The following is a 12,923-nucleotide window of genomic DNA, read 5'->3' as shown; positions in this document are numbered from 1 at the left end:
TTGCTCCCCACACACCATGGATTAACACGGTCACTTTGACCTGTGACCTCACTCGGTCACCCAGAAGGATGTGACAACGCTCGGAGGAAACGTTGTCAAGCATTGTTGTTGCGTTTGCAAAACCAATGCAAAATTTATTTAAAAATAAACACAAATTCCTCTAACTTGCCTCTTTAGAGCATCACAATGTATATGTACTACAACACCATTCAGTTAAAAAGTATTAAGTACCTGACTTGGGGCGCGTATTGGTACACGTGTGACAGCGCCGCAGGCAGGAAAATCCCCAAAAACGCCAACGCCTAAGTGATCTTCATAAAAATGGTCAGACTATAGTGTGCGTATTTATTAGCGTGTCGTGTGTCACGGTTAGTCTGACGGCTTGCGTCTTTCCTCCTCCCACAGCCGCTGCAGTGACTTTCTAGGTTTTTTTTTTTTTTTTTCTTCTTCAGACTTCAATGGTTAATATCCAAGCTCGACAGAGCACAGCACACGTCCGTGCAGGTGGTCATTCTTATCCCCTTCCCCCGGCACCAAGCTAGGCTACCTTCTTCTTCTTCTTCTTCTTCTTCTTATTATTATTATTATTATTATTATTATTATTATTATTATTATTATTATTATTATAATAATAATAATAATAATAATAATAATAAAAAAATAAATAGATAAATGAAAAATAATGGAATGCCAACAACATCTGGTGTTCCCAGGCGGTCACCCATCCAAGTACTAACCGGACCCAACGTTGCTTAACTTCGCTGATCGGACGAGAAGCGGTGTGTTCAACGTGGTGTGGTCGTTGGCACTCGATGTGAGATTTTAGGCCCCTTTAAATTCTTCCTGGCTTGCCCTACTATACTCCGTATACCCTGTGAATCAAGTCCTTTCTAGGTGTTTCTTGGTTTAATATCGTTTCCCTATTGGATTAATCTCTGTCTCTCTCTGTCTGTCTGTCTGTCTGTCTGTCTGTCTGTCTGTCTGTCTGTCTGTCTCTCTCATTCTTCTTCTTCTTCTTCTTCTTCTTCTTCTTCTTCTTCTTCTTCTTATTATTATTATTATTATTATTATTATTATTATTATTCTGACACAGACTCAGTCTGCCTCCCTCTGTGGCTGGCTGGCTGGTTGGCTTGTTGCTCGCTGCATGCATGCCGCTGGCTGGAAAATCTGGCACCTCCTCCGACTCGATATTATTTGGTTTTACGCCGTTTTCTTGCTTGCCTCTCGGTTGTACGTCTCGGATGCGTGGTCCGAGGGTCAACGACGAGACGGAGACCGTGTTCGTATGACCCAGCGATGTTGGATCAAGTGGGAAAAACAGGAAATATTGTTACCCTACTACAACCGGGAAGGCACCTGTTCCATATATATATTACCGCGAGGCAAAAATGCGAGTCACACTCGTGAGCGAGACATCGTATCACTACTACTACTACTACTACTCGCAGCAGCGCCTCATCATCTGTCACCATGACTGGCCGCGGCAAGGAGGCAAGGGACTTGGAAAGGGAGGAGCCAAGCGTCACCGTAAGGTTTTGCGTGACAACATCCAGGGCATCACCAAGCCCGCTATCCGTCGGTTGGCTCGCCGAGGCGGCGTCAAGCGCATCTCCGGTCTCATCTACGAGGAGACTCGTGGGTGCTAAAGGTGTTCCTCGAGAACGTCATCAGGGATGCCGTCACCTACACCGAGCACGCCAAGCGCAAGACCGTCACTGCCATGGACGTCGTCTACGCCCTCAAGCGTCAGGGACGTACCCTCTACGGATTTGGCGGTTAAATCTGGTGTCTGGAATTTGGTGTCAACAACAGCAACTGCAAAAACACCATAAGAAAAGAGTCAACATATCCCGGACCTTTTATAGGTCCACACAAATGAAGAGAAGGAAAAGTTATAGACTAACACTACTAGGACTATGGTTGTTCCAAGTAAAAGTGTTGTCCCTACTCTTTACGTCATTATTACAATTTGTGTGTGTTTTTTTTTTTTTTTTTTTCCTTTTCTTTCTTTTTTCTTTTCCTTTCTTTCTATTTGTTTTCCTCTCTGTTTTATCACTCAAAGGTAAATCAAATGAAAGAGAAAGGATTATCAACTAAGTGATGTGAGGTCAGACACCAACCGCTGCTACAGGTGCTGTTTGTTTGTTTGTTTGTTTGTTAAGCTTCCGCCCATTAGTGGCGCAGGCAATTTTATTTCTTTATAGTGGTACCCATACAAGGAGGGAGGGTCCATATCAACACCGAAGCGCATCATCATCATCATCATCATCTTTGGTGTAGCCACCTAGATAGAACCTGGGTACCGCGGTGACATGTAGGTAGGTAGGTACCTTTCATTAAATCCCCCTCGCCGACTGACATACCTTCAAAACGGTGTGTGGTGTGATTCTTTCGAGCCGACGCGTGAACGTCTGTCTGTCTGCCCGATCCCACGTCCACCACCTTATCCACTATGGTCTGACCGCTTACTTGTATGGAGATCTTTTAGGTTTTTTTTTTTTTTTTTTTTGTTCCTGCCGGGAATTTTCCGGCCTGCAGCGCTGTCACACTTGTACGTACCAATACGCACCTTAAAGAACAAAAAAAAAAAAAAAAAAAAAAGTTGGAGAGTTTCTGTTTATCTTTAAATATATTTTGCATTGTTTTTGCAAACAAACACAGCAATACTTGACATCGTTTGATCCGCGCCCTCCCTCTCGGGGATGACCGCCGAGTGAGATCACAGGTCAAAGTGAAAGCGTTAATCCATGGGCCACTCACTCCCTCCCTGTCCCTACCTACCACCTACCAACCAGGAGGGAAGCAAGAGAGGGGACACTTGCACGCACCAATACGCACCTTAAGTCAGGTAGGTACTTAATACTTGGTAATTGAACGGTGTTGTATTATATACATTGTGATGCTCTAAAAGAAAAGAAAAAGAAAAAAAAAAAAAAAAAAGAAAAGGCAAGTTGGAGTAAGCTTCTTGTTTATCTTTGAACATATTTCGCATTGTTTGTTTTTTGCAAACACAGCAATACTTGACAACGTTTAATCCGCATCTCTTGGATGACTGCCGAGTGAGATCACAGGTCAAAGTGACCGACCGCGTTAATTGATCCCTGTCCCGCTAGCTACCTACCAGCCAGGAGGGAAGCAAGGTCCTCATTGACACACGGGCTCTAATCCCATAATTTGCTCAGCGCAAGGTGTTTTTTTTTTTTTTTTTTTTTTTTTTTTTTTTTTTTGCAGCGCTGCAGGCCGGAACAAAAATATAAAGAGAAAAAAACTTCTACCATTAGCATTTCTATCATTCATTATCAAAAAAATATATATACCATCATTATTATTAATATCATTGTTAACACTATAGTCTATTCAATTCTCTAGATGTGTCAATGTGTGGCTCCGAAGAGGAGCCGGATATATATACTTGTTGGTGATGATATTGAGGAGGAGAGGATTTACTTCTTCTCGGTCTTCTTGGGAAGGAGCACAGCCTGAATGTTTGGCAGCACGCCACCCTGTGCAATGGTGACCCCGGAGAGGAGCTTGTTAAGTTCCTCGTCGTTCCGGATGGCCAGCTGCAGGTGACGCGGGATGATGCGAGTCTTCTTGTTGTCGCGGGCGGCGTTGCCGGCAAGCTCGAGGACTTCGGCGGCCAGGTACTCCATGACCGCTGCAAGGTACACGGGGGCGCCAGCCCCCACTCGCTCGGCGTAGTTGCCCTTCCTCAGGAGGCGATGAATCCTGCCGACCGGGAACTGGAGTCCAGCACGGCTGGAACGGGACTTTGACTTTCCCTTCACCTTTCCTCCTTTGCCGCGTCCGGACATGGCGAGTAGTGGTAGTAGTAGGTGGGATTAACAAGTAGTAGTGGTATTATTAGCAAGTAACACTCCGTCAGCTGCGGGAGCGAGTCGGTGTGTTGTGCGTTATCTGTTCTTCGGCTGCAGAAGAGGAAATTGCTGAGGAGCTCCAACATCACAACACATGGCTTAAGAATAATATCACCAGCATATTTAAGTTTCCAAACTCCAAGACTCTGAAACTTACCTTCGGGCAAGCCCTTATGGCTCAAAAAGCATGTGACATAGGACTGCGGATGTTTCAAATGAGCGTTCCTAATTACCAAATACGGCAAGAAAAGTTTTACCATGTGCAGACTTGCTTCAAATGCTATGCTATAGAAGATCACTTCACCAATTCATGCCCAGAAAAAAAAGACCTAAAGATTTGTTCAGAATGTGCTGGAACTGACCATATCTGGAGAGATTGCAAAAGTAACATCAAAAAGTGTTTAAACTGCAATGGAGATCATAGAACTCTGTCAATGAGATGCCCAGTGAGAAAGGATGCTATCAAGAAAAAAAGAGAAATAGAGAAGGAAACAAACACATACGCTAGTGCATTAAAAACTTCTAACAATAATCTGGCCAGCATTCCGACCAGTATCGACAGGGATACTCATCTGAAAATATATACCTGTATGATCCATGCCCACATCATGAATATCACAGACCCTGGATGTTACGAAAAGGAGTTAAACTCAACACTCTCAGCCAACAACTTACCGAACATAAAATACCCAAAACTCCAATTCAAAACTCCTCATCAAAATAATGACAGAGGAGGAAGAGAAGACGACTGAAGCAGAAGAAACAGAAACTCCAACAACAGAAAGTGCAAAAATAAGAGAGAACCATTAGCAAAACAACCTTTTCTGAGAAAACAACTAATAAAAACAAACTACAGGAAAGACATCAAGCTCCGCATCTACACATCTGAAAACACAGGATGGCCAAGACACCTAACCCCTACAGAACTTTCCAAAGGCTTGACAGAGGGAAATACAAACACACATTCATAGATCAATCCATAGAAAACTCAGAGCTGCTCAACCTAATAGAAACAAATGAGATAAGACTAGATAGCTCATGCTGGTGCACAGAAGAAGAAAGTATCTTCAGGAAAATCAGATCTGGTCTGGTTACAGAAAAACTCCTCCACCTAAAGACGTCAGACGACCAAGAAAAATTCCAGGTAATATATAATAACAATTAAAACATCTATTAATTACTTAAAATGGCTGTGCAGAATATTAGACTCATCCAACATAACGTTCAACACTGGCAAACCAGGAAAAATAATCTTTCAAACATTTATAGGAAAATTGATCCAGATATAATCTTAATAAACAGTCACTGTGTTACAGATGTCAATATTATGAAAATTGCAGGGTACAATATACACACAAAGAATCAGCTAAATAACAAATATGATGGTACAGCAATAGCAATCAAGAAAATATTCAGTATAAATTACATGAAGAATTTATTTCGGATCTTCTTGCAGTTGAAATACAGACTTCCACTGGAAACATTTTATTATCAACACTTTACCAACCTCCATCTAGAGACTACATACCAATCCCAGACTTTACACAGTTGTTTAGACGTAATATTCCTGTATATGTTAGCTGATCTCAACGCTAACCATCCAGCACTAGGTATAACAGTACAAACACCAAAGGAAGACAAATAAATAGGATGACACAAACAGGGATGATTTCTCACATTGGACCAGATTTCCCCACTTTTTACTCACATAGAATAGGAACCACTCCAGATATAATCTTAACCAATAACAAAACGTATCACAATACATATGTTACTCAAGGACCACTAACCACAAGTGATCACCTCCCAATAATTTTTCAAATCTCCATAATGCCAATCCTAGTACCTACAACACCTAGACCTAATTACAGAGAAGCAGATTGGGAGATTCAGACACGATATAGAAAGTAATCTACAAGAAAACATCCTGTACAACCAAGGAATCGAACTTATAGACCATGCAGTTGATAACTGGCACACCACCGTAGAAGCAGCAATAAAGAATCACATACCCATTACACGCTACAGACCATTACCAGCTCCTAAATACAGCGAAGTAACTAAAACCATTATGGCCATTTTTTCGGCCATCACTACACATTCCAAGGCACATGGGTGGACTTTACATGACTACAAACTCTACAAAGTCTACAGACTCATTTACAAGAAGCCCTCATAGAAGAAAGCAATACAAATTGGTTAAATGTAATCAACAAGACAGCTGATAAATATAAAAACCCAAAAATCTTCTGAAACAAATAAAAATATTAAAGGCAATAAAGAACCAGAACCCCACTATATATTCAATAACAACAATGAAAAGGTTTACTCACCAGAAGAGAAAGAACAAGTGCATAGACTTCACTGGAGAGCATATTTAATGGAATAGAAGAAGAGGAGGAGGAGGAGGAAAGGGAAGAAGTTATGGAGGAAAGAACAAGAATAATAAATTTTCTACAAACGAACATCCATAGAACAACTCCTTTTGACTGCGGTGACCAAACGAGACTTGGAACTCATTTTCTAACTAATGAAATCTCAGTAATTGAAGTAAATAGTTTAACCCGTAAACTGCGGGACTTCGATTCTGAGTGCATCGTCTAGTGCGGCTATATCAGCGAGAGATTGACCTTCAATAAATGATATCTAAGTTACATAAACGTGTCATAAATATTAGAATACACATATCTGTAGCTCGAAATGTGTTGTATCCTGCATATTTCTTATATTTTTCTATCACAAAAATGGTTTTCTGGCAGTATCTGAAGCCGCAGCGGGGAGCGGGGTGGTGGGTGGGAGGTAGGGGGAGGCAATAGGGGGGATACACACAGCCGACTCGTTGCCATGGCGACGACCACGGGACAGTGTTGTCAACGCTGTAAGTACATCGAACTTAGCACAAGATAGATGGTGGTGTCGTGAATTTAGCGAAGCCCTATGCATCCCCTGGGTGCTGCAGGAAAATATATATATATATATATATATATATATATATATATATATATATATATATATATATATATATATATATATATATATATATATATGTTTCTGTGAAAGTAATGTTTCTGTGAAAGTAATAGCTCTTTCCATTATTCAGAAAATAGTATTTTTATATTATATATATATATATATATATATATATATATATATATATATATATATATATATATATATATATATATATATATATATATATATATATATATATATATAAGTAATAATTCATTTCATTATTCAGAAACGAATATTTCCTATTACAAATAAAGTAAATGCCATCGAAATACATGGAATAAACTACAGAAATGCGTAACATTGCTCTAGATCCGACATGGTTATAAACATATTATAGCCTATTATTTACAAGCTCTCTCTCTCTCTCTCTCTCTCTCTCTCTCTCTCTCTCTCTCTCTCTCTCTCTCTCTCTCTCTCTCTCTCTCTCTCTCGTTGAAAAATATATAGGCCTAAGTAAAACGAAAATATTTTCATTTGCATGGTTCAAAATAAATAGAAGTAAAGAAAACACTAGATCCGTATAAGCCACAATAATATACATACTGTGTACATATATATTATAAACATAGCCTCCTATTATTTATATGTTATATTTTTCCTCTCTCTCTCTCTCTCTCTCTCTCTCTCTCTCTCTCTCTCTCTCTCTCTCTCTCTCTCTCTCTCTCTCTCTCTCTCTCTCTCTCGGTTGAAAATAAATAAGTAAAACAAAAATATTCTCTTTGCTTGGTTCAGAATAAATAAAATAATGAATATTCTAGTTCCGTATAGGCAACATCAGTACATATATTATCTACATATCTCGTACATGTTTTCAGTAGTTTTTCATTGTGTGCCATGCTGCAAAACATTCTGTTGGACACAGTGGCACATCACATTCTCTGCACAATGTCGTGACCCTTGTGCGTTTCTTGTCACCCCTTGATGTGTTGGCACAGACATGACAGTTGAGTTGTTTTTTCTTGTTAGTCCTTTCATTCAGATCTGTGTATCGGAGATGGTGGCGAGTGATGTAAGCAGATGCAAGCAAACGATCTGGCCTGTCAGGAGCACGGTGCCCACGGTGACCCTGTCGACTGTTGGTGACAGTGCCGAACTCCTCAAGTAACTGATATGCAACATTGTAGACAAATTCTCTGAATTTTAGTTTCCTGACAGTGGGGTCTGTGGTTCTTACCAGCCAAATGTTATAGGCATTGAGCATAGTGACATCTACCATGTGGAGAAAGAACTTATGGTACCACTTGAATGATTTTCTCAAACACTCTACTCCACTGAGCTGACTGTCACACTTATCAATGAGTCGCATATTCTCAGTGTAGTCCACCACAATGTCTGGTTTCAAGATCGTCTTCTTTGTTTTGTAGTGGACTTTGTTTGTGGCCACAATTTCCCCTTTATGTACAGTAGAAAGCAGATGGACTGGTTTCCTGTCTGTCCACTTCATGGCTACGATTTTTCCCGACTTCTCTTTCTGATAACATTTTGGTTTGGACTTTGTTTTCTTTTTGTGATTACCTTCTTTGTTTGCATCGTCTTCATCATCACTCTCACTTGCATTTTCGTAATGTGAGACTGGGCCATCAAACTTTGGCATGAACTTTCTATTTACTTTTGCAGTACCACATGCTCCAGTAGCATGTTCATGTAGGAACTGCAATAGTGCTGGGCTTGTATACCAGTTATCTGTATACAATATGTGTCCTTTTCCTAGGTAGGGTGCCATCATTTTCTTTACAATTACCCCTGACTTGCCCAAGGGATCCTTTCTACTAACATTAGGAATATCAACATTATTTGCCCCTGTGTACACTATCATATCAAGAATTGTACCCGTTTCACAGTCGCATAGTACAAAAACTTTTATGCCAAAGCGATGACGTTTTGAGGGAATGTACTGTTTGAAAGCCAGCCTACCTTTGAATAATATGAGACTCTCATCAATGACTACTTTTGAAAGGGGTAGAAAAATTTACTGAAGGATCCCAGAATCATTTTGAATAAGTTTCTAATTTTCCAAATCATATCTTCTTTGTCTGGGTGGTTGTTGTCAGCGAAATGCAGGAATCTAGTTAGCAAGTGAAATCTGTCCCGAGACATAAACTTAGGAAATATAGGTGTTGGGATTAGTGGATCATTCTTCCAGTAGTCTGCAATATTATGTTTGCTTATGAGAGGCATTAGCAACATCAGAGCAAGGAAAACATATAACTCTTGTGGAGTTGTATCTCTCCATTTGTGTATCCTGGAATGATCTTCGAAAGAAAACATGTTGGTGACATATTGATAGTACTTATTTGTCTCAGTAACAATGAGGTCAATAGTGGCATCATTGAAGAATGCACGAAAATAATCACATTCTCGTGCATTGTCGTCACAAGGCCACTCATCAGTCACCCCAGAGAAAGTGCTACTGAAAGGATGACGGTGAGGAACAAAATCACTTCCATCTGACCACACGAATGAGTGAGCCGTGTCTTGCTGAGATGTATCTCCACCCTGCCCGATATTATCATTCGCCTCACTGTTATCGGGTGCAATTGTGGTCTCCATTTCATCCTCACTTCCGTCAGGACTTCCCACTCCACCACTGGCAGAGTCTCCCTCCCAGTCATCATCATCATCATCACATTCACTGCTGCCTTCCTCCTCATCAAATAACATGGGAATAAATTTGCTAGGTGTTAGTTTTTGTTTGTTGTTGTGTGGCTTAGTGATGCGGCAAGCTTGACCAGATGTACTCGGATTGGCCAAAGCCCGGGAACAACAAGCCTTGGGCTGAGCGCTGGAGCTTTTTTGCGCCTTGGTGATGATCGGTGGGGACTTAGAAGTACTTGAGGTACTATTCCCAACCTTCTCTTTCTTCTCATCCCCATTTTCTTCAGTAAGGAAAAGAAGTTTCCTTTTAGTAGCAGGCCGTGCTGAGGTGCGTGTGGCATCCATGGCTGGTGGCATGCGAGTGAGGGAGGAGCACGTCTGGACAGTGGCCAGTTGCCACGCGCCGCTCCCACCTAACTCCGTCTGACAGCGTTACCAACGTCTTGAAAAGTAGCACTTGTTCACATAATCTTCTTCGCTTATTCTCTTTCTAATAATGTTCTTTTATATGAAAACAACTTTTATACTACTAAATTATAGCTTCCTCCTACCATAGATAAGACTCATATTCTAAAATTTATGGCAAGAGTGTAATCTCGACAAAATGAAAGTAAATGATAGAGGCTCCATTGTTTCTCTTTATAAATATGACAACAATTACCAAATATATATTAGAGTTATATAAATTGTTAAATCAATGGTTATTTGAATAGATAAAAATAATTTCAAAGTAATACAAATCACAGAAACTTTTTGGCGCCTATCTGAAAAGCCCGCTTCCAGAAGGCTTACAGCAGTTTACCGCTTAGCCGCCCAGAAGGCGTACAGCAATTTACGGGTTAAACATTGACGGTGATATTATAGAATTTAAAACTTTGGAAAGTGCTTGGGCTGAAGATATCCAATACAGGATATTATAAACATATTGAGGAGAGACGTCTCAGAGCTTCTGCAGCATTAAAGAAATTACGACGCCTATATAACATGCCTGAAAAGATAAAAACACACTTAGTAAAACACTAGTTCTGCAATACTTGATTACCCTCCGATACCTCTGAATGCAATGAGTAATGCACAGTTATCCAAACTACAAAAGGTACAAAATAAAGCTTTAAGATTTGCTACAAATGAAAACTATCCTTACACAAGAACCACCATCGAGATACATGAACAAACCAATACCAAGACACTGAATATCAGAATACATGAAAGGGCTAAAGATATCTGGAAAAATTAGAAGATCTAAGAATTCCAATATATATCAAGTTAAAGGAAAATCTGGATAACATAATTCGCTACCACAGGGACTATCCCAGTAGCATACGAGCATGTGAAATAGAACCAAGACCAATATACTAATAAAATAACAGGCAAAAACAACAAAAAGGTAAGTCCAAGAACATGTTTGCCAAAAGTATTGAAAAAGAAATTAAAAACATCAACACCTTTGAACATAAATGGAAAATTAAAACAAACACGCAGAAATTCACACTCCTACCCATAGCATCAAGAAATTTAAAACCAGTTAACATAAATGGGAATAACATACCATATGCATCAGAGGCAAAAATATTAGGACTCACGCTTGGCAGAAGCGGATACGCGAAACACGTCCATGAAATAACAAGAAAAGCCCAGACAGCCATCAACACCATAAGACGTTTTCAAACACTGAACAACAACATAAAGCTACACCTAGTAAAAGCGTGCGTGCTCCCAATCCTAACATATCCTGCTTACGCCCTCAACGCACTATCTAAATTCCAAGTAAATAAATTACAACAGAAACAAAACAAAGCACTCCGATTTGCTTTCGATATCAGGCACCCATACAGTCACACCACCGAAGAGCTGCACACACTTGCCAATATAACACCCATCAACATCACACTGTTCAACAGAGGAAACAAAACACTACACACACTTACACACACACTCAGAGACACCACATTCATCAATATCATACAAGAACACGAACACAATAAAGATCACCCATGGTTCAGAAAACCTACAAAAAACCTTTCAAGCGAACCACCAGTTCCTATTTACACTTAACAACACCAACAACCCAGAAAAATTATCCCAACAACACAATAAACTTACAATAAACTTATAAAATGAAGATGCAAAACACCTCAAGCTTCAACTCCGCTCCCTACTCAAGATCAGACAGCGCTAAGCAACCCCGACAGCTGATTGGCTAAGACAGTAAACACATTGAATGATCAGCAAGGCGGTTCGCCCGCCAACTTTACTCCCTACTACTATATTTCTTCTCTTTTCACCCCCACTATTTTCTTCCACTCATCTCTTATTTCCCCCCCACTATCTATCCCACCCTTACTGTTACTGTTACTGTGCAACACAACACAACTCTTCGCAAGTTGAACGACGCCGTTACTACCATGCCTCCCAAAGCATCAGGAAAGGCTGCCAAGAAGGCTGGCAAGGCTCAGAAGGCCATAGCCAAAGGGGACAAGAAGAAGAAGCGGAGGAGGAAGGAAAGCTACTCCATCTACATCTACAAGGTGCTCAAGCAGGTCCACCCCGACACTGGCGTGTCCTCCAAGGCTATGTCAATCATGAACTCTTTCGTGAACGACATTTTCGAGCGCATCGCTGCCGAGGCATCCCGCCTGGCACACTACAACAAGCGCTCCACCATCACCAGCCGGGAGATCCAGACTGCCGTCCGTCTCCTTCTGCCCGGCGAACTGGCAAAGCACGCCGTCTCTGAGGGCACCAAGGCTGTCACCAAGTACACCTCCTCCAAGTAAACTGACTGTCAGTCAGCTAGAAGGGGGGAAAGAAGAAAAAAGAGCAACTGCTGTCTCAGACAGTATTCAAACCCTACCCGGCTCCATAGGAGCCACACCTGAATCCAAAAAAAAAGGAGACACAATATAGACAAGTGTGGATGGTGGTCGCCGCTGGTGCACCAGAGCCGGATGGATGGATATGGATGAGCTAGATGGCTGGCTCGTCATTAATGAGGCTCGCAACCGGGTCAGAGCAAAGAGATCCATCATCCACTGCACAACAGCAGCAGCCCGTAGTAGTAGTATGATGATGGTGATGATTAAGCGTACGTACGATACTAATCACGGCAGGCAGGCTTTGGAGGGTGGGTGCATTCATGCTCTTCTTCTTCTTCTTGATTAGTGATGATGCCTCCTATTTCAGTAACATAACGTTTTTCATCACACAAAGCTCAGGAAGCACACAGTTATTATAGCTTGTAACATGAATCTTCGCTCCTTTTTTTTTTATTTTTTTTTTTTTTTATTTATTTCTTTTATTTCTTTCTTTCTTTCTTTCTTTGTTTTCTTGACTGAATTGCAGTGAATCAATCAATCAATATATCTACAAATCAGATTGGAGGGGAAAGCAGTCATTCTCCATCGGCCACCGACATACTACTGATCAGAAACA

The 12,923-nt window shown here is 40.8% G+C and overlaps 3 protein-coding genes, 1 non-coding gene and 1 pseudogene across 4 annotated transcripts; 2 read left to right on the top strand and 3 right to left on the bottom strand.

The window, feature by feature from the left end:
* Nucleotides 1-688: 688 nt before the first annotated feature.
* Nucleotides 689-807, bottom strand: LOC123500913. The gene has a single exon (XR_006673493.1). It is a non-coding gene; the product is annotated as a 5S ribosomal RNA (ribosomal RNA).
* A 567-nt stretch (nt 808-1,374) lies between these two features.
* Nucleotides 1,375-1,827, top strand: LOC123500909 (annotated as a pseudogene).
* A 1,600-nt stretch (nt 1,828-3,427) lies between these two features.
* Nucleotides 3,428-3,830, bottom strand: LOC123500908 (histone H2A). The gene has a single exon (XM_045249476.1). The coding sequence runs from the start codon at nt 3,816-3,818 to the stop codon at nt 3,447-3,449; it is 372 nt and encodes a 123-aa protein (XP_045105411.1). The 5' UTR covers nt 3,819-3,830; the 3' UTR covers nt 3,428-3,446.
* Nucleotides 3,831-7,707: 3,877 nt separating this feature from the next.
* On the bottom strand, nt 7,708-8,712 carry LOC123500911 (piggyBac transposable element-derived protein 4-like). The gene has a single exon (XM_045249477.1). It carries the CDS (start codon nt 8,710-8,712, stop codon nt 7,708-7,710), a length of 1,005 nt encoding a protein of 334 aa, XP_045105412.1.
* A 3,181-nt stretch (nt 8,713-11,893) lies between these two features.
* LOC123500912 (histone H2B) lies at nt 11,894-12,295 on the top strand. Its single transcript, XM_045249478.1, has one exon. The coding sequence runs from the start codon at nt 11,897-11,899 to the stop codon at nt 12,266-12,268; it is 372 nt and encodes a 123-aa protein (XP_045105413.1). The 5' UTR covers nt 11,894-11,896; the 3' UTR covers nt 12,269-12,295.
* Nucleotides 12,296-12,923: the final 628 nt, after the last annotated feature.

Source organism: Portunus trituberculatus, unplaced genomic scaffold (assembly GCF_017591435.1).
Source record: "Portunus trituberculatus isolate SZX2019 unplaced genomic scaffold, ASM1759143v1 PGA_scaffold_512__1_contigs__length_13477, whole genome shotgun sequence".
NCBI lineage: Eukaryota > Metazoa > Arthropoda > Malacostraca > Decapoda > Portunidae > Portunus > Portunus trituberculatus.
This window is presented reverse-complemented; position numbering and strand designations above follow the sequence as displayed.